Source organism: Chiloscyllium plagiosum, unplaced genomic scaffold (assembly GCF_037043375.1).
Source record: "Chiloscyllium plagiosum isolate Xiang-an unplaced genomic scaffold, Cpla_swu_hap1 HiC_scaffold_36, whole genome shotgun sequence".
NCBI classification, from domain to species: domain Eukaryota; kingdom Metazoa; phylum Chordata; class Chondrichthyes; order Orectolobiformes; family Hemiscylliidae; genus Chiloscyllium; species Chiloscyllium plagiosum.
The window spans coordinates 2337854-2364599 of NW_028270174.1; the positions used below are offsets into that span (position 1 = coordinate 2337854).

The window sequence follows — 26746 nt, forward strand, 5'->3', positions numbered from 1 at the left end:
ATAATGATCAGGTAATTTGTTCCCTGGATTGAGGAATTAAAAATTAGCCCTTGTACATTAGGGAGAGTTCACCTGCTCTGTTTTGAAATCATGGTTGTGAGATCTTTTAGATTCATGTAGATAGTAGATTGGACCTCAGTTTGATGTCTGACATCTGACAGTGCAGCATTCAACAAGGGTTCAATAATGACTGCGAGAGGGGTAATGACAAGAGCAGCATCAGGCATACCTAAAAATGCTGTCTTAATTTGGTGAAGCTGCAAAACAGGACTACTTGAGAACCAAACAGCATAGGCAGGAAGTGACAGACAGTGCCGAATGATTGCACAACTAATAGATCAGACCTCAGCTACATCCTGGCACATCCAGTCACGAATGCTGGTGAATAATTAAACAGCTCACTGGATGTACAGGCTTCACAAATATGACGGAGGAGCCCAGTACAACAGTGAAATATATATGACTGAAGTATTTTCAAACAGTTTCAGCCAGAAGTGCCAAGTAGATGATCTATCTCAGCCTCCGACAGAGATTCCCAGCATTATGGATAACAGATTCAAATGACTCAAATCATTCCATATGACATTGAGAAATAGCTAAAGGCATCAGATACTACAATGGCCTTGGGCCTTGACAACATTCCAGCAATAGATTTGCGCTTCAGAACTTGCTATGCCATAGTCAAGCTGTTCCAGTACAGCTCCACTATGCTTTCTATCCTGAAATGTGGAATATTGCCCAGATATGTGTTGTACTCAAAAAATGTAGAAATATAGAATATAGGAGCAGGAGTAGGCAATTTGATCCTTTGAGCCTGCTCTGACATTCAATATGATCATGGCTGATCATTCAACACTTCCTGCTTTCTTCCTATATCCTTTGCTCTTTTTAACCCTAAGAACTATACCTACCTCCTTTTTTTTCTAATCAACCTGTTCAGAAATGTTATTACACACCTCTGGAGCAGGTTGGACTTGAATCTGGGTCTGCTGGTCCAGGGCTAAGGACACTATCACTATGCCACAACAGGGCCCTTCATTCAACTAATTTTTTTTGTTGATTTAACCTATTTTTCTAATTAACCTGTTCACAGATGTGATTACACACTGCTGGAACAGGTGGGACTTGAACCCTGACCTCCCAGTCCAGGGGTAGAGACTCTACCTTTGCACAACAAAAGCGCCCCTGAGTCTGCTTTATTTATCTCTTATTGAAAACATTGTGTTTTGCCCTCAACTTCTTTTTGTAGCAGAGAATGCCACGGGCTCATCACTTTCTGGGTGAAGACATTTCTCCTCATCTGAATCCTAAATGGCCTACCCTGTATCCTGAGACTGTGATCCTGGTTCTTGATTCCATGATTATTGGGAACATCCTTCCTGCATTTACCCTATCTCATCATGTCAGAATTTTGTAGATTTCTATGAGATTCCCCTCTTTCGTTGAAACTCTGGTGAACATAGTCCAAACCAATCCAGTCTCTCTTTATACATCAGTCTTACCATTCCAGGAATCAGTCTGGTAAACTTTTGCTGCACTCCATCAAAAGTCAGAACTTCATTTCTAAGCAGTTTAAATCTAACCTAGCTAATTGCCACCCCATCAGTTTCCTCTTGATTATCAGTAAAGTGATGGAAGGTGCCACCAATAGAGCTATTAGGCAGAAACTGCAAAGAAATAACCTGCTGTGACATTCAGTCATGGTTCTGACAAGGCCATGTGCTTGAACTCACTGCAGCCTTGGACAACATGGACAAAAGAGCTGAATTTCAGAGGTGAGATGGGAGTGACTGATCTTCACATCAAGGCAGTATATGATCAAGTGTGGCATCAAGACGCTGAGGAGAAAGTGAGGTCTGCAGATGCTAGAGATCAGAGCTGAAAATTTGTTGCTGGAAAAGCGCAGCAGGTCAGGCAGCATCCAGGGAACAGGAGAATCGACGTTTCGGGCATAAGCCCTTCTTCAGGAAGAAGGGCTTATGCCCAAAACGTCAATTCTCCTGTTCTCTGGATGCTGCCTGACCTGCTGCGCTTTTCCAGCAACACATTTTCATCAAGACGCTGAGCAAAACTGGAAGGAAATAGTGGGGTAAACTCTCTGCTGATTGGAGTCATACTGAAGTAAATTGTTGCTGATCAATCATGTCAGCCTAAGGTCATCTCTGCAGGAGTTCCTCTGAATTATGTCCTTGGCTTCACCATCTTCACCTGCTTCATCGATGAAGCTCCTTCATCATAAGGCCAGAAATGGTTCTGAATAAATGTCACTGGATCATAAACTGCTTTCTCTCCACAGATGTTGCTAAACCTGCTTTTTGTTTTAGGAATGAGTATGTTTGCGAATGATTGTACAATGTTCAGTTCCATTCACAACTGAAACAACAAAACCTGGACAATATGCAGGTTTGGGCTGATAAGTGACAAGTGAAATTCATATCACACAAATACTAGACAATGTCCAGGTCCAACAAGAGAGTCTGACCAGCAACATTTGACAATCAGTGCCATTGCCATCACTGAAATCCTCATTATCATTAACCTGGGAGTTAATATTGACCATTAACTGAACTGACTAGCTATATAATTACAGTGGCTACCAGCAGGTCAGGGCCTAGGAATCCTGCAGTGAGTAAAACACCTCCTGATTCCCTAAAGCCTGTTCACTATTTACAAGGCATGAGTCAGGAATGTGATGGAATACCTCTACTTGCCTGGATGAGTGCAGCTCCATCAACACTGAAGAAGCTCGACAATATCCAGGACAATGCAGCCTATTTGATTGTGGCCCCATCCAAAAACATTTATCTCTTCTCTCACCGATGCTCAGGAGAAGCAGTGCGTGATCCAACTTCACACACAGGAAGGAAGTGAGGATGTTTTAACAATGCCACAGGTTGAGGAACTGTCCGCAAAAGTGGTGGGGGATTCGGTTTATCTGAGAAACCAACTACAAGATGCAGTGCAGAAATTCACCCATGCTCCATTGACAACACCTTTCAAATCTGCGATGATTATCATCTGGAAGGACAAGGGCAGCAGATACATGAGAACACCACCAACTGCAAATTCTCCCCCGAGCCACACAGCATCTTGACTTGGAAATATATCATTTTTCCTTCAGTGTTGATGGGTCAAAATCCTGGAACATCCTACCAAACAATATTGTGGATATCTCTGTACCAAATGCACTACAGTGAATCAAGGAGGCAGCACACCACCGCCTGCTCAAGGGCAATTGGGGAATTTGTAATAAATGCTGGCCCAACTAGGGAAGCCCATATCCCTTAAATGCATGACAAAATCACCCTCGCACTGTGCTGGGAACATCAGAGTTTTATATTTAAGTCTCTGGATTGCAGTAACAGTATAATCAGAAATGGGCTTTTCTGACTTCTGTAACTTTCCTATTGGAATTTTGTGTATTTTGTCATTGGTTCTAGTGTACATTATGAAATTACAACACTGTCTTTGATACTTTGTGACTAGGGGGAGCGAATTGTGCAGAAGACTTTTTGGGATCTTTCACTGCTCTTGGATCTGCTGACTCATCATCTGCTCCAAATACTAACCAGGATCAATCTCCTAAATTCATCTTCACAGAAAGAGAATGTGTGTGCTTTGAGGTCTGAATTCCCACTGTGTAACGTTTTGCACTAATTTATCACTAAAGCTAATTTGATTTTGTCCTGCAGCACATTCTTGCCCTGAAATTCACCAAGTGCTAACCTGATTTCATATCTGTCTCAGAGAACACAAGCAGTCAATCTATTTATCTCTGAAATCTCATCTGCTATTATTGATCAGACATTTTGCCCTCAACTTATTGTTCTATTTGGAATGCATGCATTCCCAAATAATCAGGCAGAATAAAGGTATCCAGAGACAGCCACAACTAATCATATAGAGAGGTAACAGCATCTACATCTTTCATTACATCATTTTCATTCACTTATTTAGCTTGTTCCCAATTTGTTTTGAGACTGATGACAGAGTTCTTGTGTTATGGGATGTGACACCTATCCCACTTTGTGGAGATGCAATCCTTTTTTATTCCCTATAATTTTCCTCTGACAATCTCACTGATTACAGAATCACAGAACTGATACAGAACAGAAGGATGTTGTTCAGCCTCATCATGTCTGCGCCAGCTCTCCCAAAGCACAGCTAACTCTTGCTTTCTCCCCAGTTTTTGCACAGTCTTTCTCTTCAAATAGCCGTGTCATTTCCTTTAAAAGTTTTGCTTTAACCTTTAACCACCACATTATTAGGCAGTGCATCCCAGATGTGCAACATTTTTGCTTCTTTACTAATCACCAATTGGAAATGACCTGGGACAACATGAGAAGGGATGAAGTCAGAATTTCCTATAATTACCTATTCAAACCAGTCATTCCCTCAAATTCCTTGAAGCTCCATTCATCACTAATGTTTCTCAGATACATCAAATCCCCCATCACTTTTGCTGGCAATTCCCCAATCTGTGGCATTGTTAATACATCCCCACTTCCTTCCTTAATGTGAAGCTGGGATCACTACATGACAATATCCAGTTACAATGTTCAGCATGTTGAGGGGAATTGATAGATCGACACTAATCAAAGTGGGGGTCAAGTTGAAATTTTGGGGGGGCTCAGCTCTGAGGCAGCTTTGGGTGCCATGGAACTCTGATTCAGTTATGACAACTGTGCCCCTATTCTGAAAGAGTACCCACTTCACAGCTTCCTCTACCCAGTCTTGCTGGCCTTCACTTCACCATTCTCCATCCACCTGGACTCTCACAGGTCTCCCTCCCTTGCTCCCCCCTTAATCACCCACCCCAGCCACTGAAGGATTGTGAAATTTTCAAATCATGTAGGTAATAGAGGCTGTAGTTTGGAAGATGCTGTTGAAGATCCCTTGGTGAGTTCCTGAAGTGCAATTTGTAGATGCTATTGTGCATTGTGGTGGAATGAATGATGTTTAATTTGGTGGATGTGGTGCCAATCTAGAGGACTACTTTGTCTGGCTGGTTTTGAGCTTCTAGAGTGTTTTTGGAGCTGTACATTTCCAGGAAAATGGAGAGTTCTTCAACACACTTCTGAATTGCGCCTTGTAAAAGGGCAGGCTTTGGGGATGAGGTGAGTTACTTGCCTTAGAAGAAGATCTAATAGGTTTCTCCCTCTTGTTGGATCACTTGCCATCTGCTGAGATCCAATTGGTAGCTCTGTCCTTTAGCTTGGTGAGTATTGATACTATTGAGCCACTGTTGGTGATGGTCACTGAAGTTTCCCATCTTAAATACATATGGTCCCTTGCCACCCTTAGTGCATCTTCCAAATGGTATTCAATGTAGAAGAGTACTAATTCATCATCTGACGGTGAGCAATAAGTGGTAAACAGATAGAGGTTTCCGACCTCATTTGACTTGACATGGAGTCCGGAAGCAATGTTGAGAAATTCTAGAGCAAATGCTACCCGACTATATATCACCATCCTCCTTGGATCTGTCCTCCCAGTGAGATGTGACATAGCCAGGGATAATGATGCTAGTGTCTGGGACATTGTCTGTAAGGTGAAACATTTTGAGCATGACTGTCAGGTTGGTGTCTGACTAGTCTATGAGACAGATCTCTCAATTTTGGCACAAGTCCCAGGTGATAGTGAGGAGAATTCTTCAATGTCAACAGGACTGATTTTGCCACTGTCATTTCTAGTGTTTAAGTTAATGTTATGTGGGGTTTCATTCCTTCTGACTTTATTGGAGAACTTTGATACAGCTTACTGGTTTGTGAGTCATATCAGAAGGGCATTAAGAGTCAGACACATTGCAATGGCTCCAAAGTCTCATATGGGTCAGAAGACAGCAGATTTTCTTCCTACAGGACATTAATAAATCAACAACTGTTTCTTGGCATCTTTACTGAGACTAACTTTATAAACTAGATTACTTACAGTGTGGAAACAGGCCCTTCGGCCCAACAAGTCCACATCGACCCGCTGAAGCGCAACCTACCCATACCCCTACATTTAGCCCTTCACCTAACACTACGGGCAATTTAGCATGACCAATTCACCTGACCTGCACATCTTTGGACTGCGGGAGGAAACTGGAGCACCCACGCAGACACGGGGAGAATGTGCAAACTCCACACAGTCGCCTGACGCGGGAATTGAACCCGGGTCTCTGGTGCTGTGAGGCAGCAATGCTAACCACTGTGCCACCGTGCAGCCCACTAGACTTAAGTGAATGAATTAATTGAATTTATTAATTAGTTGAGATGAAATTGCAGCTGTCATGGTGAAATTTGATACACAAAGGGAAAGGTTCTGTAAGGCTGATACACAAAAGGCAAGATTCTGTGGAAGGAACTAGGGTCGTGACTGCTGGCATCGCCCCTTTTCATGTGCCAGTCAGGTATTTGATTGCCAGTTATCCCAGGGTTATAAATCATTGAGGTGCAAGTCCCACCTGCCGAGTGCCAATCAGGCAATGTGCAGTCTGTGGCAAGGTTTTCAAATCTGGTAACAGCTCAACCAAACACAGCCTCACCCAGTGTCAACCAGCCCAGTCTCTTGGACAGGAACAGTCTCCTGCTATTTCCTGATCCTAAAGGAAGCAGCATTTAACTAAATTCTCACTTTTATTTTGAGCATTATTGATTTCAATTGTGTGGAGCAGTTGGACCAAATGGCCTGTTTCTGTGCTATATATATATAATACTGTGCAAAAAATGAACAAGTTGATTAAATGTGAAGATTTGTATTTAAGGGGGAAGTATGCAACATTTGTCAAAATTTGGGAATTATATGGATACACTGTGAAGGAAGCATGTGTCCTTAATGCTTCTTTGCTGTCATTTAAAAATTTAACAGACAATGAGAGGTTGAGAGTGCTGCGCCTCTTCACATGATCAATTATTATGCCATTTAACATTGCAGGGATCTTAAGAGGGATTAAAATAGTGAGAAATTTCATCCGGCAGTATTAAAACATTTGTTAAACACGTGATCCTAATGGACCTTAATGGATTCTAAAGAATTATGCAACAGAATAGAGATGTTTGGCATTTTTATACTTTAGGAAGAAAATCTGGAAGTATCTAATGACTAGATGCAACTGACAGAATCATCAACATGGTGACAGGAAGCTGTCTTTTGGCTCATCTTGCCAGTGCTGGCTCTTTGAACATGCTCCCCAATTTCCCTCACTCCCTCTGGTTCTTTGCCCATAGACATTAAAAGACTTCTTTTCAAATATTTATCAAATTGACAACCAAAAACTCCTACTGAAACAGTTTCCTTGCCCCTTCAGACAGTACAATCCTAACCATAACAACTTGCTGCACAGTAGAATTATTCTTCATAAGACCATAAGAGATAGAAGCAGAATTAGGCCATTAAATCCATAAAGTCAGCTATCCCAGTTGATCATGGCTAATATGCTTCTCAACTCCATTCTCCTGCCTTTTCCCCATAACCCTTGACTCCTTTACGAATAATGAACTTACCTATCTCTGACTTAAATATACACAATGACTTGACATCCACAGCCTTCTGTGACAATGACTTCCAAAGATTCACCACCCCCTGGCTGAAGAAATTCCTCCTCATCTCAGTTCTAAAGGGTCATTCCTTCACTCTGAGAGTGTGCACTTGGGTCCTAATCTCTCCTACTAGTGGAGACATCTTCTCCATGTATTCTCTATCCAGGCCTCAGTATTCTGTTAGTTTCAATGAAATACTTCTCATCCTTCTAAACTTCACTGAGTACAGACCTAGACTCCTTCAATGACAAGCCCTTCATCCTTGGGATCATTCTCATAAAACTCCTCAGGACTGCCTCCAATGCTAGCCTTAGATATGGGGCCGAAAGCTGTTCACAATATTCCAAATGCAGTCTGATCAAAGCCTGATGCAGCCTCAGTAGTAGACCTCTGCTCTTGTATTTTAGCCCTCCCAAAATGAATGCCAATATTGTATTTGCCTTCCTAACTGCCAATGAACCTCTCATGTCTTCTCCAGTTGTTTACAAACCATCTTCAGTCTTCATCTTTGTCTGGACTATCCTGCCAGTGGAATTGTGTAATAATTTTGAATAGTATGGCTATTTGTAGATAGATATGTAATCACTACCAGTGTGTTATGAGGTATGGCAGATGTTCGCCTCAAGGATTGGTAGATTGTATCAATCAGCATATCCCTTTGGCTGTTTGCAACAGGCAAACAATTGACTGTATCTCACCAGCTTATGTTTGCAAAATTCATAACAGTATCCAACATCAGATTGCCAAATAATCCTGAGTATATAAACAATTACACCGACAGGAGAAAGTGAGGTCTGCAGATGCTGGAGATCAGAGCTGAAAATGTGTTGCTGGAAAAGCGCAGCAGGTCAGGCAGCATCCAGGGAACAGGAGAATCGACGTTTCGGGCATAAGCCCTTCTTCAGGCCTGAAGAAGGGCTTATGCCCGAAACGTCGATTCTCCTGTTCCCTGGATGCTGCCTGACCTGCTGCCCAATTACACCGACAATCAATTTAGGATTGCAATGTGGCACAATTGCATGCTATGGAAGTTACACTTATTCAGGAACAATGCACATTCTAAGCAGACAGAAAGAATAGACATACACTGGTCTTCCCATGTAGTTGTGATGGTCAGGAAGGTACAACAACGCCTCATCTTCCTCAGGCAGCTCAGGAAATTTGGACCCTCATCAACTTCTACAGATGCACAATTGAAAGCTTACTGTTCTGGTGCATAAGATTAGATTAGATTAGATTCCCTACGTATGGAAACAGGCCCTTAGGCCCAACAAGTCCACATCAGCATTCTGAACAGTAACCCATCCAGATCCATTCCCCTATCCTACCCTATATTTACCCCTGACTAATGCACCTAAACACTATGGGTAATTTATCATGGCCAATTCAATTCACCTGAAATGCACATCGTTGGATTGTGGGAGGAAACCCAGTCAGATATGGGGAGAATGTGCAAACTCCACATAGATAGTTGCCCGAGGCAAGAATTGAACCTGGGTCCCTGACAATGTGAGGCAGCAGTGCTAACCACTGAGCCACCGTGCCGTCCCATAATGGCCTGGCATGGCAATTGCTCTGCCCAGGCTTGTAGGAAACTATAGAGGGTGGTGTGCACAGCCCAGGCCATCATGGGAGTCAACCTTCCATCCGTGGACTCCATTTATATGGTTGGTGCTGCAGAAAGGCTGCCGACATGATCAAAGACCATTTGCACCTTGATAATGATCTTCTACAACCTCTTCTGCCAGACAGAAGCTACAGAAGTCTGAACACACACACACACACACACACACACACACACACGTGGGTTCAGGGACAGCTTTTTCCCAGCCGTTTTTAGACCAATGAATGGATTCCATTGCCTCAAAAAAAGCTGGTCTTGCTAACTTTGATACCTCTTACATGCCCTGTGCAATGTTACCTCAATGCCTCCATCAAAATTGCTTGTTCTGTACATCCTTGCTTTCTGTGATCTGCCTATACTGCTTGTAAACAAAGCTTTTCACTGTACTTCGGTGCACAGGACAACAAACAAATAAATAATTAAATAAATAAATTAACTGCACCTGTTGCAATTCAACAAAATAGGTGACAACTATTTCTGATTAATTTCTCAGGGAAATGTCTTATACGATCATAGTCAAAATGCCTGATTTAATATTGAAACAATGCTTGATAGTTAACTGTCAAATATCTTCTGACTGATGTATTCCCTATGGCAACACCTCTGTCAATCAGCTTTCACTTGCCAACCAAATAGCACTCTTTCTCAAATAGCATAAATTTTGACTTCGCTCTACGTTGATATTCTTGCAAATTATCCTGATAAGTGCAAGTAGAAAAGCTTCAACAGAATTTTTTTTCAGAAATACTCAACTCCTGCTGGGAATCCCTGTTAGTTCTATAGGGTGAAAGCCTTACAAAATCACTTGGTCTTTCAACATGTATTTGGTCACCATCAGGCATCCTCTGTGACATCTGTACCTAGTATAGAATTTAAACTGCCCAGATTTACTGGCCAATCAAAGGCTAGCAGCCCATCATAGTTGCCAGTGGGAATGTTGGTTGTCTGTGACACTGCATCCAGATGAAGACCATGATCATCATGGTATTCGAGGCCATTGGTCAGTGAGTGCAGGAAGGGAGCTCAGAGGAGGTAATGAGAATTGAACTGAAAGGATCCTTCCAGAGCATAATCATTCATATCAGCCAGATAGATGCATCACTACATTTTTTGTAAGGGTATAACCTGAACAGGAACAACAATCACAAATTGGATGTCAAGATTACTTATTAACTACAAAATGTGCATGAAAACTTTCCATATTATGGCTCCAATAAAGAGCAAAAGTTAAAAAAGCAGCAGATTCATTAGCACCTGAAAACAGAAAAGGCAGATTACTCTGTCCAGATAATGTTGCAGTGTGTATTATTGATCGAAAAAGTAGCAGGGGGAGAACAGCAATACTTTATATTTAAATAGCATCATGATTGTGGTAAAACATCATAACTAGTTCACAGTTGTGTAAATCCATACTTAAATCTGAGTTGAGTCACAGAAGGAGACATTAAGACAGGCGATCAAAAGCTTAGTCAAAGAGGTAGGATTTAAGCAGTGTCTTAAATAAAAGTGAAAAGTCAAGGATGGGAATTCAAGAGCTTTCAATCTAAACAGTTGAATGCACAACTGAATAAAATAGATAACAATAGTAATTTAGTGTCACTTGTATTTTTACTAAAAATACAATATAAAATGACAAAGGAAACTAAGAATAGGAGTGCAGCGATTATGTGAATTACTTTGGACATATGGCACAGAAAGAGGCCATTCAGCCTTTTCGATCCATGCTGACATTAGTGCTCCACTCCAGTCTCCTCTCATTTTTCTTCATCTAAATGGAGCATCATAATCCTCGACTTCCTATTCCCTCATGTGTTTATTGAGCTTCGCCTTAAATGCATTGTCACTATCTCCTTCAAACACATCATGTAGTAAGTATTTCTTCATTCTCAGAATCACAGAATGTTTCAGTGCAGAACGAGGCCATTTGGGTCTTTGTGTCCACACTGGTGTTCTCAGTATTTTGGATAAGTACCGTTCTCTTGCGTTTTCCTTGTTACCCTGCATACTGTTTCTACGTAAATAATCATCCAATGCCCTCTTGAAAACCTTAATTGAACTTGCCTTCACCACACTCCCAGATAGTGCATACCATACCCTAACTACTCACCTTGTTGCCTCTTATGCAAAGCAATTTAAAACTGTTCCCTTTGGTTGTCAAACCTCTTATGAGTAGGAACAGTTTTTCCCTATCAAATCTTCTCTTAGCCTCCTCCTCACCAAGGTAAAAATAACAAAGGTTTCAAACTCACCAATACACCAGTTTTAATTGCAGATTTTTGTTAAATGAACTCAATTTCACCATCCACCTGGGATTTGAATATATGGCCCTAGAATATTAACCACAATATCTAGATTATAAATCAAGTGACAATTCTTATATGCCACCACCTCACACTTCTTGTCACTCTTTGGGTAAAGAGTTTCTCCTGAATTATAATTGGATTTTTTGGTGAATCTCTTATTTGATGCGATTAGTTCCCCACAAGAGGAAACACGCTCACTGTTTCCAATCCATCAAAACCTTGCAGAATTTTAAAGATCTCTATTATGTCATGCTGTATATTTGTGTAAGTATAGTAGATTATCATGTTAAGAGTCTGATCATTTGACATAATGATAACACATCATTGGCCATTTTGGGAAGGGAAAACAGCTGAGTCTATCTTGCTGCTTGTACAGTAAACATCTTCATAATAAAGCTCCTGCTGTTAAACATTTTGGTGTCCTAACTCGGCCTGGAATGTAACACAAGAAGAAAACCAGTGTTAGGATTAAAAACTGCTTCAAGATCCAACGGGTCGATCATGGATTCATTGGAAACAAAATTGAGTTCCACGTTGCAGACTTTGGAGGTAATTTGATAAAAAGAAAAGAAAGCAAAAGCTGTCATCACTGCACCAAAGCAGGTAGAGTCAATAAAACAAAATCAACCCAGTGAGGAGGTGAACAGTGCAGAATGAATTCGCTCTGTCCTCCAAACTGAAGGAACATTGTGAATAACGAGTATCCTACACAGAGGAAATGTCTTGAGATTGGGGTGCAGACTCAGAAAGAAATAGGCAGCCTCAGGAATATCTTGTTCAGGCGGGAAGAAGCGACATTGTGCTTATTTTTTCTGGTACATCGTGCTTCACAGGCCTTTCCTATTTAAAATAAAATGGTAGGAGAGTTTGGCAGTGCAGAACCATATGATAAAATTAAAGAGAAACTCCATTATTTTAATCATGGTAACAAAACTGAAGCAGGTCCAGTATCTTTGCGCTCTTGAGTATTACGGGCAAAAGACTTAACCTTTTGAGGAGTTTTACAGCCAGAGAAATCAATTCAAAGATTATGAAGAAATAATAGTAAACCAATTTTTTCATCAAATCCATTGGTGAATGCTGAAAGGTTCAGATTCCGAAAATGTAACTGGCATAATTGTTGAAGTTATATCCCAGTTCATAGCATTTTAAAGAAGTTAGCAGAATTCTGTGAATTCGGAGATGACTTAAATGATGCCACCAGAGACGGACTGTAAGGGTTAAGATGTAAATCAATCCAGTGAAGATTACTGACAGAAAGATATCTAGAGATAAATCCTGGAAATAGTAGTCTTGAAGGAAAATAGCAGCCAAGAAAGCTCAACAGCTAAGCTCGAGCATGAGAGATCACAAATAGTGGTTGAGCACCAACACAGACTCAATCTTGCCATTGGTGTGGAAAAACAGGTCATGGAGCAGCAAATTGCTGGTTGAAAGAAGCAGCTTGCATAATCTGTGGTGAAAAGGGCACATTGAATGCGCATGTTGGAGGATGAAGCATGAATAATATATAACAAAAGTACAGAAACCAAAGAGTAGGAAGAAAATCTACACAGTACAAAAAGAGCATGAGAAGAGCCCAGACTCACAATCTGAAGAGGCCTTGTTATTAAACCTGCATAAACAGAAGTCCCTGGAGAAACTGAGTAAGTCTGGCAACATCTGTGATGAGAAAACAGAGTCAGTGTTTTGAATCCTGTGACCCTTCTTCAGTTCCAACACATAAAGGACTAATCAGATACAAGAGACTTCCATTTAGAATCATATCTGCACCTGTATAATTCCAGCATGCCATGGATCAGATTTTATGTGGATTGGAAGGGGTCCAATGTTACCTAAACAATACTTTCATCATAGACAGAAATGAAAAAGAGCATCTCTACAATTCAGATGTTACTCCACAGAGACTTGAAGATTATGGTCTAAGAGCGAGGAAAGAAGAATGTGAATTTTTAGAAATCTTTAGGCTATTTCATTGATGTTACGAGATTACACAAGTCACCTTCAAAAGTAAAAGCCATAAGTGAAGCACCAACACCTAAAAATGTAAACCAACTACAATCTTTTTAAGCTTACTAAATTACAATGGCACATTTGTCCCAAAGCAGGAAGGATGTTCCCAATGAACCCAGAACCAGGGGTCACAGCTTAAGGACATGGAGTAAAACATTTAGGACCTAGGTGAGAAATGTCTTCACCCAAAGAATCGTGAGCCTGTTGAATTCACTACCACAGAAAGCAGTCAATGTGAAGTCATTGTTTGATTTCAAGAAGGAGTTGTACATAGTAGTCATGATTTGGAGATGCTGGAGTTGGACTGGGGTGTACAAAGTTAAAAATCACACAACACCAGGTTATTGTCCAACAGGTTTAATTGGAAGCACACTAGCTTTCGGAGCGACGTTCCTTCATCAGGTGATAGTTGTACATAGAGTTGTACATAGCACTAGATGAAACAGATCAAAGGAAAGAGGGAAAAGCAGGAGTAGGCTATTAGGTTTGATCAACACAAATGGTGGAGTAGGCTCGAAGCTCCATAATGCCTACTCCTGCTTCTATTTTCTATGTTTTGAAATCTTGCAACCATTCTCAAGCTGTTGCCAGTTTATTATGCCAAACAAAAATCCAAAGAGACTTTATTTATGAAGTCCTGAAACATTCTGACCAAAGTTACTGCTGCAATTAGCATGCAATGCATCACTGTATGTAGTGGGAGCATTTATTTCTCACACAATGAAGAGATGCCAATGGCTCTTGCATCAACGTTGTTAAACAAAGCAGAAATGAACTGTGAACAGAGAAACTCTAGGAATTATTTTGGCATTAGACAATTCTTTTGATACCTGTATGACCAGGAATTTATCTTGCTAACAGATTACAGACCATTGACCACAATACTCAGGCCTTATAGAGAGATTTATTCTCGAGCAGCTAGCTGTATGCATTGTTGCTATGAGTGCACACTTAGACAATTAAGTATCAGCAATTCAATTTACACGGGAATGCTGATGGGCTCTCTAGATTATCTTTGCCAAATTAGTTAACTACAAACAGTCCTTATGAAGACATTTTCTACATTAAACACTCTGGCAAGAGCAGGACAAGTTAAAAGTACACTAGAAATGGTCCATTACAAGCAAACATGATGGACATGGTACTTCATGGCAAGATCACAGGCACAACTTCAAAACTGAAGCCATATGTTCCATGAAAGCTAGAACTATCCACATAAGAAGGATGTCTCCTATGGGGAATGAAGGTTATCAGTCAACCACTCGAAGGAAATGTGTGTTAAATCAACTATGTGAGATCACTGTGACATTATCAGAATAAAGGAGGTAGCCAGAAGCTATTTTTGAAGGCCTGCAAAATTTAGGAGCAGACAGAAAGTTGTGCAATTTCTGCAAGAGTGGGCAATATACCTCCACTAGCGCCATTCCACCTGTGAGAATGGGCAGAAGGTCCATAGCAAAGAATCCATATCGACTATGCCAGACCTTCGGATAGGCGAATGTTTTTCACAATGGGTGATACATATACTGAGTAGCTTGAAGTTATCATCATGAAGATGATACCTTCAGAGAAAACCTTTGAAACACTGGGAGAGAGCTTTGTGAGGTTGGAACAACTTGTTAGTTAATGGTCCACAGTTTACACCACAAGAGTTTATGGACTATCTAAAGCATAAATGAATTCAAAATATCTGATCAGCTCCTTATAACCCAGCCACAAATGGTATTGCAGAAAGGTTTGTTCAGATAGTGAAACATTCCTTAAAGGTTACTTGAGAACAGGGATCATTATCCAAAAGACTAAGCTATTTTTTGATAGCATACCAGAACACAACCAACTCAAAAACTCAAAGTTCTTTAGCACTGGTCATGATAAAATGTCAGTTGCACATAGCAGTTAATTTGTTGAAACCATCCATGACAAAATATATCTTGCCTACTCACTGTGGTATTAATGATTGGAAATATTCAACATTTTCATTGTAGGAGCTTCTGATGTGGAGGGGTTGTGTATTTGTGTAAGTATGGTGGACTGTCACTTTAAGGATCTGACATAACGCTTACATCATTAGCCATTTGAGGGCAAACAGCTTAGTCAAACTTGGCTGCCTGCACAGTAAATGTCACAATAATAAAGTTCCTGTTGTTAAATACTTCGGCCTCTTGGTCCTTCTAGGTAATAGGTCACCTCACTTTTCTTTTCTCAAGACATTAAGGATGTAGCCTGTCAATCTTAATCTGATAATATAAACCATATTTCTGGAATTATCCTTTTAAATTTTCTCTGCATCCTCTCCAATGTGTCTATCTCATTTTTGTAATGTGGCAACTAAATGGCACAAAATCCTTCAGATATGGTCAAACTATGATTCAGAACATTGTTTGGCTGGAGGAGGCTTCAGAAACAGAAGGAGTGAAGTCATGAAGGGATTTGAGAATAAGAATTGGATTCCTTAAAATTGAGGAATGCAGGACCAGGAGCCAATGTGGACGAGCAAGGAAAGGTGAACTGGACCTGATTGTCATCTTTTAGTTTAGCTAGAGCAGTGTAGGAGATTACAGGCAGGGAGGTTTGAGAAAGCATAGCAATGGATAGACTCTTCAACTCTTGGCCATTTCTGACAAGTTACCTACAATTACAGATATATGTCACATCTCTTAAAAATATTTTCCAACTCACTTGTCAGTTGTATTAATAGATCATTAACCTTTTAGAAATGCTGACAACTAACAGCTTTTTTGCGATTTCCTTTAGATTCCCAGCATACTTTACACGTACAACTTCTGCTTTGATTTTACGTTCTAGTGGACCAGGTTGTTAACTGGAATATGGCTCCATTTTCAGAATTTCTTATCTTTCAGGATCACTGAACCAACAGTAGGCTCTGCATATGATTGACTATCAGCATGCATCTTGTCACCTCAGAAATCAGCAAGTTAACTTTGTGTTTTACCTTTGTTAAATCCAATCACTTGGATAAGACCACCATTAAAATAACTCAAGGGCAACGAGATGGACAATAAAAATGTTGGCCACATCCCAGTAAATAAAAAAAAACTTACTGCAAATTTATCCAAGATCTCCTGGATATGCTGAAATCCATTCTTCTCAGCGATGTCTCTTGGGTCTTCTCCGTAAACATTCAGAACTGTGGAGGCCTGGGCTGATCCCGGACATTCTAGAAGTAGAGTGACAAGGTTCTCTAGACCATTCTTGGCTGCAAAATGGAGCAGTGTTGGGAACTCATGGCCATGTTCCAGATCTGGATAACAATAGAGAGTAGGCAAGTGTCAAATGTGATTGAAAGTTCGTGAGATGAAATAGGAGAGTTAAAATTTTAAATATGCAGTCTTGCACACTGATTAAAGAATGTAGTCCTAGATTTATACAAAGGACTTCTCTCATTTTGGTGGATATTGACTTATCTCATTTCACCTTGTACATTTTGTGGGCGGCACGGTGGCACAGTGGTTAGCACTGCTGTCTCGCAGCGCCAGAGACCCGGGTTCAATTCCCGCCTCAGGCGACTGACTGTGTGGAGTTTGTACATTCTCCCCGTGTCTGTCTGTGTCTCCCACAGTCCAAAGATGTGCAGGTCAGGTGAATTGGCCATGCTAAATTGCCCGTAGTGTTAGGTAAGGGGTAAATATAGGGGTATGAGTGGGTTGCGGGTTGGTGTGGACTTGTTGGGCCGAAGGGCCTGTTTCCACAATGTAATGTAATCTAATCTTAAAAAATAAACACATCTGACACTACCACAAACTTCATTGCATGCAACTTCTTCATTTCTTAAATGAGACAAAGAACTGTAGATGCTGGAGATCTGAAACAAAAACAGAAAGTGCTGGGGACCCTTTGTTCTGAAGGGTCACTGGATTCGAAACGTTAACTGTTTTTCTCTCCACAGATGCTGCCAGAGCTGCCCTGTATAACTGAAACATAACTTCCCAACTTTTGTAGTCAATTCCCTTTGCAATAAATAATAGCATGAGCTTTAATAATTACTTGCTGTAACTTCATAGCACATTGTGATTCATGCACTAAAACACCCCGATAGCTCTGCATCTCAGAGCTCTGCAACCTCTCACCATTTACATAATACATTTAATTTTTATTCTTCCTGCCAGAATGGATAATTTTAACTTTTTCCCAAATTATACTCCATTTGCTACATTTTTGCCAACTCAGGTAACCCATCTATATCTTTTTGTAGCCATCATGTGTCCTCTTCACAGCTTGTTTTCCTACCTATGTTTGTGTCATCAGCAAATTTGGCAACAACATCTTTGGTGCCTTCATTTAAGTCACTTCTGTAAATTGTAAACAGTTGAAGTTACTTCACAAATCACTGAAGCACACCATTCATTACATCGTATCAACCAGAAAAAGACCCAGTTATGCCCACTCTCTCCTTCCTGTTAGCCAGCCAAATGTCTACTCGACAAGTTAGTCTCTGTATCATGAGTTTTTATTTTCTGTTGTAACAAGGTACTTTATCAAATGCTTTCTGGAAATCCCAGTTTGGTACATCCACTGGTTTCCCTTTATTCTTGGCGCTACTTCCTTAAGGAAATCCATGGGACTAAACCTAATATTTTTCTGGCTAAGTCCAAGATGCATCAAAATGTTTCGAAGGTTTCTAGCTGTCTTTTGAAATTCACGTCAGTAATAGTGTCTCTCCTGAGCAACTGCCAATCCATATAATACACGTTGTTTCCACAACAATTTGCCACTCACTGGATATTCCTGAATTCACCAGAATCCCTGCACCTCTGTCACTAGTAAAAGTCTGTTGAGCCTCAATGCCACAGTCAGTCCAGAGCTGTCCCATACAATTGCTGACATTTGCCCTGGACATGGCAGACAGGGGGAAATAGGCACCCCACTTCCACTTTGTGGGCAGGAACTCAAACGGAGGGAGAGATGAGGGAATAGGGTGAGGGAGGCAGGATACAGGACTTCCATTTCTCCTAGAACCAGTGGTAGAGGCCACAAAAAATGATCTGATCTGAGATTGCTATCTAGATCAAAGCACTGAAAATTATCTGAAAAAATATGCGGCAACGTAGGAAGAAGGTCAATGTTGTTCTCCACTCTGCAACCATAAGTGCCACCATCTTCTCCCCAATACCTTACACGCACTCCATCTCTACCACTGTACCACCTCCCACCAAAGCTCCTGCTCTACCATTTTAACTATTGCCATCAACATCTTCCCTCAATTGCTGTCACCCACCCCAAACTCTGACACCACTAATTTTGCAAGCATTCTGCACTGCCTACTCAGTGACCCATGGCACTTCCCTACATGCGTCAATAGTAATGGCTGTGTCACCCAGCTTCTACAATACCTGCTTGTCTTTCAATTCCTTGATGAAACCAGACCAAATAGGGCAGAAAGATTCAAGACAGGGACTGCTCTACCTGTCATTTGGCTCTCCGTCCTTTGTAAGGAAAGGTTCCTGACTCTGACCACCCAAGCAGTGCCTGGACTGAGACTGCCCTTGATTGACTGTATTGGGAACGCCTTAGTGAAGGCTATTCCCTTATCTTGAGTGAAGCCTGCTGACAACTATGACAAGGAAGAAATGTTTGTGGCTGCACTAAATGGTGAGGCAAGACAGATATCTTGGGGGAGACAGTGAGGACTGCAGATGCTGGAGATCAGAGTTGAGAATGTGTTGCTGGAAAAGCACAGAAAGTCAGACAGCATCCAGGAGCAGGAAAATCGATGTTTTGGACCGGAGCCCTTCACAGGGATTAGGCTGGGAGTCTCGGGGGTGGAGAGATAAATGGGAGGGGGTGAGGCTGAGGAGAAGATAGCTGAGAGTGCAATAGGTGGATGGAGGTGGGGGTAATAGTGATAGGTCAGAGAGGAGGGTGGAGCGGATGGGTGGGAAGGAAGATTGACAGGTGGGACAGGTCATAAGGGCGGTGCTGAGCTGGAAGGTTGAAACTGGGGTGGACATGAAAGTTGCTTAGCTTACATTCTTTTATGTCGAATGCAGTAGATAAATACCGTTTGTTGAGTGCATTAACCTCCTTAGGATGTAGAAATACAGAGGTCCGCTACATGTATCCTCCTGAGAATGTAGAAATCTTGGGGGGGGGGGGGGGTTGCTGAGACAGGGAAAAGCACAGAAAGGCAGGAAAGCCAAAAGCATTTATAGTAGGGGCAAAGTAAGATCGTGCCATGTCAGCATACAAAGTGCCCTGTGATGCAGCCTGATTCATTCCCTCAGCTCACAGTGCCCTTGACGTAGCATTACAAGGATAGTTGCCAGTTCAGCCCAAGGTGCGGCATTACAGTGCAAACGACTCCTGTAAATATATCGAAGATGTGTCATGACATTTCTTAGAGGTTGAGAAATGTCGAATGCTAATGTCCATGGATGTGGGGTGAATTTGGCCAATACCCACGGAGTTGATGAAGGCCATTCAAAGCAAGCAGTAAGTTGAATCTGCAAAGTACAAGTTCTGGTTTGCTTGTTAGTTTTCTCGACATCTAGCTTGTTTGGCAAATTTGTTAAGATGGGTGTATCAATATTGACAAGGCACACTGTGGCATTAATAAGGCAGTTAACAATCAACAAGAAGCAGCAACTTGCTTCTTGCCACTGCCATGTGAGAATCTCACCATGCCATTTGTGAAAAGCCTTTGAGATAGAGGAGATAATCTTGATGTTGAGATGGGGCTCGCTGCACTTGCCACACTGCTCACCACAGGCCACATTACTCGGACTCCTTTAAGATTCCACCCAACAAACTGGCTAAACATGATTTTTGTTTTCTAAAACCATGTAGACTCTGCCTGATTAACTTGAACTTATCTATAACTTCTTTATTAATAGCTTCCAATAATTTTCTCATGATCGGATGCTAAGTCAACTGTCCTGTAGTTCCCTGCTTTCTGGCTCTTTCCCTGTTGAATAAAGAAATTACACTTACCATCTTCCAAATCTAGGGATTTGAGGTAAGTTAAACCGTATCAACTGATGAGCCATTTCTTTTAAGACTGTTGGATGAAGTTCATCAGGACCTGAGACCTTGTCAGCCTTCAACCCCAATAACTTCTCACTAGCACTCCTCCAGCAATTGTAATTTGTCTGAGTTTGTCCCTGCCTTCCAATTCTTGATTTATTACTGATTCTGGGATGTTCCTTGTATCCTCTATGGTAAAGACTAATGCTAACTACGTGTTCAGTTCTTCTGTCATCTCTTTATTTTCAATTATCAACTCTCTACACTCACTTTCTATTGAACAAAAACTGCTATTCTTAACTTCTCTTGTTTTAATATTGATAGAAACTATCTATTTTCATATTTCAGGCTAGGTTTCCCTTTAATTTTCCCCTGCTTATTAATTTTGCTAAATATTCTGCTCATTCTTCTGATCTGTCACATCTTTGCACAATGACACACTTTTTCTTTATAATTAGACAAGAACATCATCTTCAATTCTACTTGTTAATTGCACTTAATCAACTTAATTTACTGTGAACTTTCAAAATACAGTACAAACATAATAACAAGTCATTTGGCCCACCTGGTCTATGATGGTAATTCTGCTTCACATGAGCCTCCTGCCATCCCTCTTAATCTCACCTGACTCCCGTCTGCTTCTAATTCTTGCTCAATCACTTGTTTATCGACATTCCCCTTAAATTAATTTATACTATACAATTCAACCACACCATGTGGTAGTGAGTTCCACTTTCTCACCAAACCCTGTGAAAAGAGGTTTCTCCTGAATTCTCTATTGAATTTATCTGTGATTGTCTTATATTGATGGCTGAAAATGTGTTGCTGGAAAAGCGCAGCAGGTCAGGCAGCATCCAAGGAGGAGGAGAATCGACGTTTTGGGCATGCCTCCCCATCAAATGGAAACATTTCCTATCCATCTGATAGCCTTGATCTTCCATTTGTTGCATCTTCCATGCAACATTTGTTTCAGATGGAGCAAGGACCTGAACAGAATAAGTTTATTGAATTATTTTACAATGTTATCAAATGTTGACCCAATAAAATTTTCTCCAGTTGCTTCTACACCTTGCATTTTAGTAATTACAAAACTTACTCTTCTCATGAGCTAAGAAGATTATTTAGTTTGATTTAATGTTAAGTGAAATTTTTAAAGAGAACACATACCAGTGAAAGTTGCTTCATAAATCTAAGTTATAAACCTATACATTATGTTATAGAAAAATTCAAACCATGGGTATTTAGCAAGTTCTGTACAGGTTGTTGTCAATCGTGCACTCCTCACACAATTGTAGATTGTACAGCACAAAATAAGACCATTTAACCTATCATATCTGTCTTGGTTGTTTGAAAGTAATCGAATTAGTTACACTCTACTCCTGCATTGCTCTGAATATTTTTCATTTTCAAATATTGATCAAGTTTTTTTTGAAAGTTACAATAAAACTTGATTGATTAGGTAGTGTTTTCAAGTGATTCTATGCCCATTTTTAACCCAATCAAAAAGGTCCATCATGTGAACAGTGTTAAAACAGGGAGTATTGGAGAAACTCAGCAAATCTGGCAGCATCTATAGATAGAAAAACAGAGTTAACATTTCAAATTCAGTGACCCTTCATCAGAACTGAAGATAGCTGTGGAAGGATGGAATTTAGGTGAAAGTGAGGACTGCAGATGCTGGAGATCAGAGTCTAGATTAGAGTGGTGCTGGAAAAGCACAACAGGTTAGGCAGCATCCAAAGAGCAGGAAAATCAGCATTTCGGGCAAAAGCCCTTCTTAAGGTGGTGATGTTGGGGCAGAATAGAGTATGTGGAGATTGTGTCGAGAGAGAGAAAAAGATAGGCAAACAAAAAGATTGCTGATGAAAAGCTGAGAGAGAAATAATACTTAGATGGGGTATTAATGAGAAGTGTAAATGTTTGAAAATTGTTTGGTTACGCCGGGAGTGGCTCCTGCTGGACAGGACGTAGAGGTGTGTTGGAAAGGAATGAACAAGGGAGAGGGTGTTCATGTTGTAAAACTGTAAAACTCAATGTTGAGGACTGAAGGCTGTAAGGAGGCTGGGTAGAAGTGAGGCGCAGTTCCTCCAGCTAAGCCTCACTGGAATGCTGCAGCAGGCCTGAGACAGAGATTACTGTCAGGGAACACACTTTTGTGTTGAAGTGGCAGGCGACTGGAAGTTCAGGGTCATTTTTACAGATTGAGCTTAGATGTTTGGCAAAGTGGTCACCCAGTTTGTGTTTAGTCTCCTCAATGGAAGGTGTGCCTGGAGCCTTAGATAGCGAGAAGGGAGGAAGTAAATGAGTGCTCAGAGTGAGGGAGATGTGGATCAGGGAGCTCCTGGACGGAATGGTTTCTGTGGAATGCTGATAATGGAAGAGTGGAAAATAAGTGGCGTCCCACTGGAAGTGGTGGAAATGTCAGCATATGATCCTTTGGAGGTGAAGACTGGTGAAGTGGAAAGTCAGTAACATTATTGTGGGAGGGAGGGGAGGAGTGAAGGCAGAAGTCCTTCATAACCACCCTCCTCTGCCTGTTGAGCTCCTCTTCAATTCCTCCGCAACTTTTCCTTTAACTCCTCTCACTTTCTTCAGGTCAAAGATACGATCATGAGTATTTTGTTCATTCCCTCTCCCTATACACTAGGTTCTGTCCTGTAAGGACTGTTCTCAGCACAGCCAATTTATTTTCAAACTTTTACAAACATAAACAAAAACAGAGATTGCTGGAAAAACTCGGCAGGTCTGGCAGCATCTGTGGATAGAAATTAAGAGTTAACATTTCCAGACCAGTGAAACCTTCTTCAGAACTGATGGTAGCTAGGAAAATGTTGGAATATATGCAGATGATGGGGTGGGGAAGGGGCAAGAGTAAGTGGTAGGTGAGATGGAAACCATAGAAAAAAACAGTTGGACATCAAAGGGGTAGTTAAAGGTCAGTCTGGGGGAATGAACACCCGTTAATGGGTGCTATTAGTAGCTGACAATAGGTTGTGTGTGTAGCAGCCCATGTGATGACAAGGCCTGGTGTATGGAGGCTGGGGTAGGGACATGGCCCAACATATACATTTTTGATCCCACATTTATGCTTCTTGTTATCTCCCAACTACCTAACATCTCTCTCTCTATCAGTTTATCATCAGCAATCTCTTTGTTTGCTTATCCCTTTCTCACTCTCTCTCTGGGTACTGCTTCTGTGTACTCTATTCTCCCTCCGACTCCACCAACATTGTCTATCATCAGGATAAATTCACCTTTTCCCCAGGTAGCTTCAGTTCTGATGAAGGGTTACTGGACTTGAAATGTTAACTCTGTTTTCTCTCTATTTTTGTTTCTGAGTTCTGGCATCCACAGTTCTTAGTGTTTTTTTCCAGTAATGTGTTCCCTAGCAGTCAGACAGAAGGTTTGGACACAACTGCAGAGAATCACTAAGTTAGCAGCCTCACCTATTAAGGAAAACGAAACAACATGAGCAAAGCCACAATTTTCCATCACTAAAAACATACTTTCCCAAAATGCTGGGAATCAACATAAACAAAAATCAGATTTCAGTCGTTGCTCAGAAGCAGGAACCTCTGAAATAAAATTTCCATTTGTGTAACTGTGTTAGAGAAAATCAAATCAAAAAATTAAATTTCCATGGCAATGTGTTCAGTCATTACATCATATTCCTTTAATATCAGGGCTCATGTTATTGTGATTAAGTTTTATACATTTTTAAAAGAATGATTCTAGGTAGAAAGTACCACTTAAAATACTTCATCACTTAGCAACATGAATGAGAAGGTTTTAATGGTGTTACAGCACGATTTAGTCTCATTAATTTTGTACTAGGTGAACAAGTGGTCCTTGCGCCGATATAATTAACAATATCATGCAAATGCAGTGTTCTAATAAATAATACCACAGAAACATAATTATAAATTCTACAACCCCCCCCCCCCCCCACATTATTATTAGCAATAACATATAAACCTGCAGTGTTATAATTAACAATACCATACAATGCGGACTGATACAATAAACATACTATACAAGTCCACAGTGTTATAATAAATATCAGACAAACTTGCAACATTATCCTTAACAATACTATATAAAGACATGTGTTATAACTTACAAGTCTACACAAACTCAATATGAGAATTAACAAATGACACAAACTGCACAATTCTGATTAACAATATACGAAGCTGTAGTATTACCATGAAATATACTCCACACACCCATATCATAATTGTTAATGAAACCACACAAACCCACACTATTACAATTAATACCACACAAATCTGCACTGATATAATTAATAATTATACAGAAACTCGCACTGTTACAATCAATAATATTACACAAAACCTACAGTGTTATAAGTAACAATGCTACAGAATACACATAATATTTGTATGGGTTCTAGTAAAGCCTGTCTTTTTTTGTGTGTGGTATGTGAAGTATTCACTTTTGAAGTCCTACTTGAGATCCCTTCCGCAACCCTGTTACTGGTTCACTGGTGACTGGTACTGGTAAGGCAACTTGTTTGCATCCGGAAATGGAAACATTAAGTTTGCTTCCAATTTCCAGCCTCTCTCTCATCTTGGACAAATTGCACCCTTGAATTTCCTTCCTTGACTTTCACTTCTCCAGTTCCAGAGGTAGGCTGTCTACTACTATTCATCCAGTACAAACCCACTGACTCCCACACTTAATTCAACTACACTTCCTCACTGCCTGTTTCCTACAGTGACTCCAATCCATTCTTTCAGTTTCTCAATTTCTGTCATATCTGTTCCAATGATGGTTCCTTCCACGGGAGTGTTTCTGATGTGCCTCCCTTTTCCTCACTATAGTGGACAGGGCCCTCTACCAAGTTCAACCCATTTCCTGAACCTCTGTACTCAATCCTTTCCCCCTCCTAGGTCCAGAGTAGGGTTTCCCTTGTCCTCACTTTTCACTCCTTGTGGAGGGGGGGGTGATGTTGAGAGGTTAGAGTAAAGGGTGGAGCAGATAAGTGGGAAGGAAGATGGACAGGTAGGACAGTTCAAGAGGGTGGTTCCAGGCTGGAGGTTGGATCTGGGATAAGGTGGGGGGAGGGGAGATGAGGAAACTGGTGAAATCCAACCACATGGGAGCAACGTCAGTTTGCTCATTTCCCCTTCTCCCAACCTTATCCTAGACCCATCCCTCTAACTTGGAACCACCCTCTTGAACTCTCAGATTTTCCCCAGACAGCACCTTCCAAATCCATGACCACTACTATTTAGAAGGATAAGGGCAGCAGATACATGGGAACACCACCAACCGCAAGTTTCCCTCCAAGATGCTCAGCCACCCTGACTTGCAAATATACCGATGTTCCTTCACTGCCACTGGGTCAAATCCTAGAATTCTCTCTCTAAAGCCATTGTGGATCTATCTTCAACACATGCAGCAGTTCAAGAAGGCAGCTTATCCCTCCAGGGCAATTCGGGTCAGGAGTGAATTAGAGGATTAGAGATTAATGATCACTTATGACACAAAACAAAAAGCAAAAGGACCAGTCAAGGTTGTACAGAAAGGAAACAGGTACTAATTTGGATCAGCTCTGCTGGAAGTATATCCAAGAAAACCAGACGTGGTGGGGCGGGGTTAGGAAGAGGTGAGGGAAATAAAATAGAAGACAGAGTTAATGGTTTGAAGTTGTTGAACTCAACTTAAAGTCCAGAAAGCAAACTTGATTGAGGTTTTTGAAGAAGGAACAAAGAGGATTGATGAGGGTAGAGTGGTAGACCTGATCTATATGGACTTCAGTAAGGCGTTTGGAGACTGGGAGATGGGTCACTGGTTTGCAAAGTTAGATCTCATGGAATACAGGGAGAACTAGGCATTTGGATACAGAGCTGGCCGAAGGTAGAAGACAGAGGGTGGTGGTGGAGGGTTGTTTTTCAGATTGGAGGCCTGTGACCACTGGAGTGCCACAAGGATAAATGTTGGGTCCACTACTTTTCATCATTTATATAAATGATTTGGATGTGAGTATAAGAGGTATAGTTAGTAAGTTTGCAGATGACACCAAAATTGGAGGTGTAATGGACAGCGAAGAAGGTTACCATATTACAACGGGATCTTGATCAGATAGGCCAAAGGGTTGAGGAGTGGCAGATGGAATTTAATTTAGATGAATGCGAGGTGCTGCACTTTGGGAAAGCAAATCTTTGCAGGATTTATACACTTAATGGTAATGTCCTAAGGAGTGTTGTTGAACAAAGAGACCTTGAAGTGTAGGTTCATGGCTCCTTGAAAGTGGAGTCGCAGGTAGATAGGATAGT

The 26746-nt window shown here is 41.0% G+C and overlaps 1 protein-coding gene across 3 annotated transcripts in view; it reads right to left on the reverse strand.

The window, feature by feature from the left end:
• Positions 1–26746, reverse strand: part of LOC122539545 (B-cell scaffold protein with ankyrin repeats-like) — a 305708-nt gene that overhangs the window by 140997 nt on the left and 137965 nt on the right. For all 3 annotated transcript variants that reach the window (XM_087979861.1, XM_043674515.2, XM_087979862.1), the window contains one exon: positions 16526–16725. In XM_087979861.1, coding sequence (XP_087835987.1) covers positions 16526–16725 — 200 coding nt within the window. The remainder of the gene's footprint in view (positions 1–16525; positions 16726–26746) is intronic.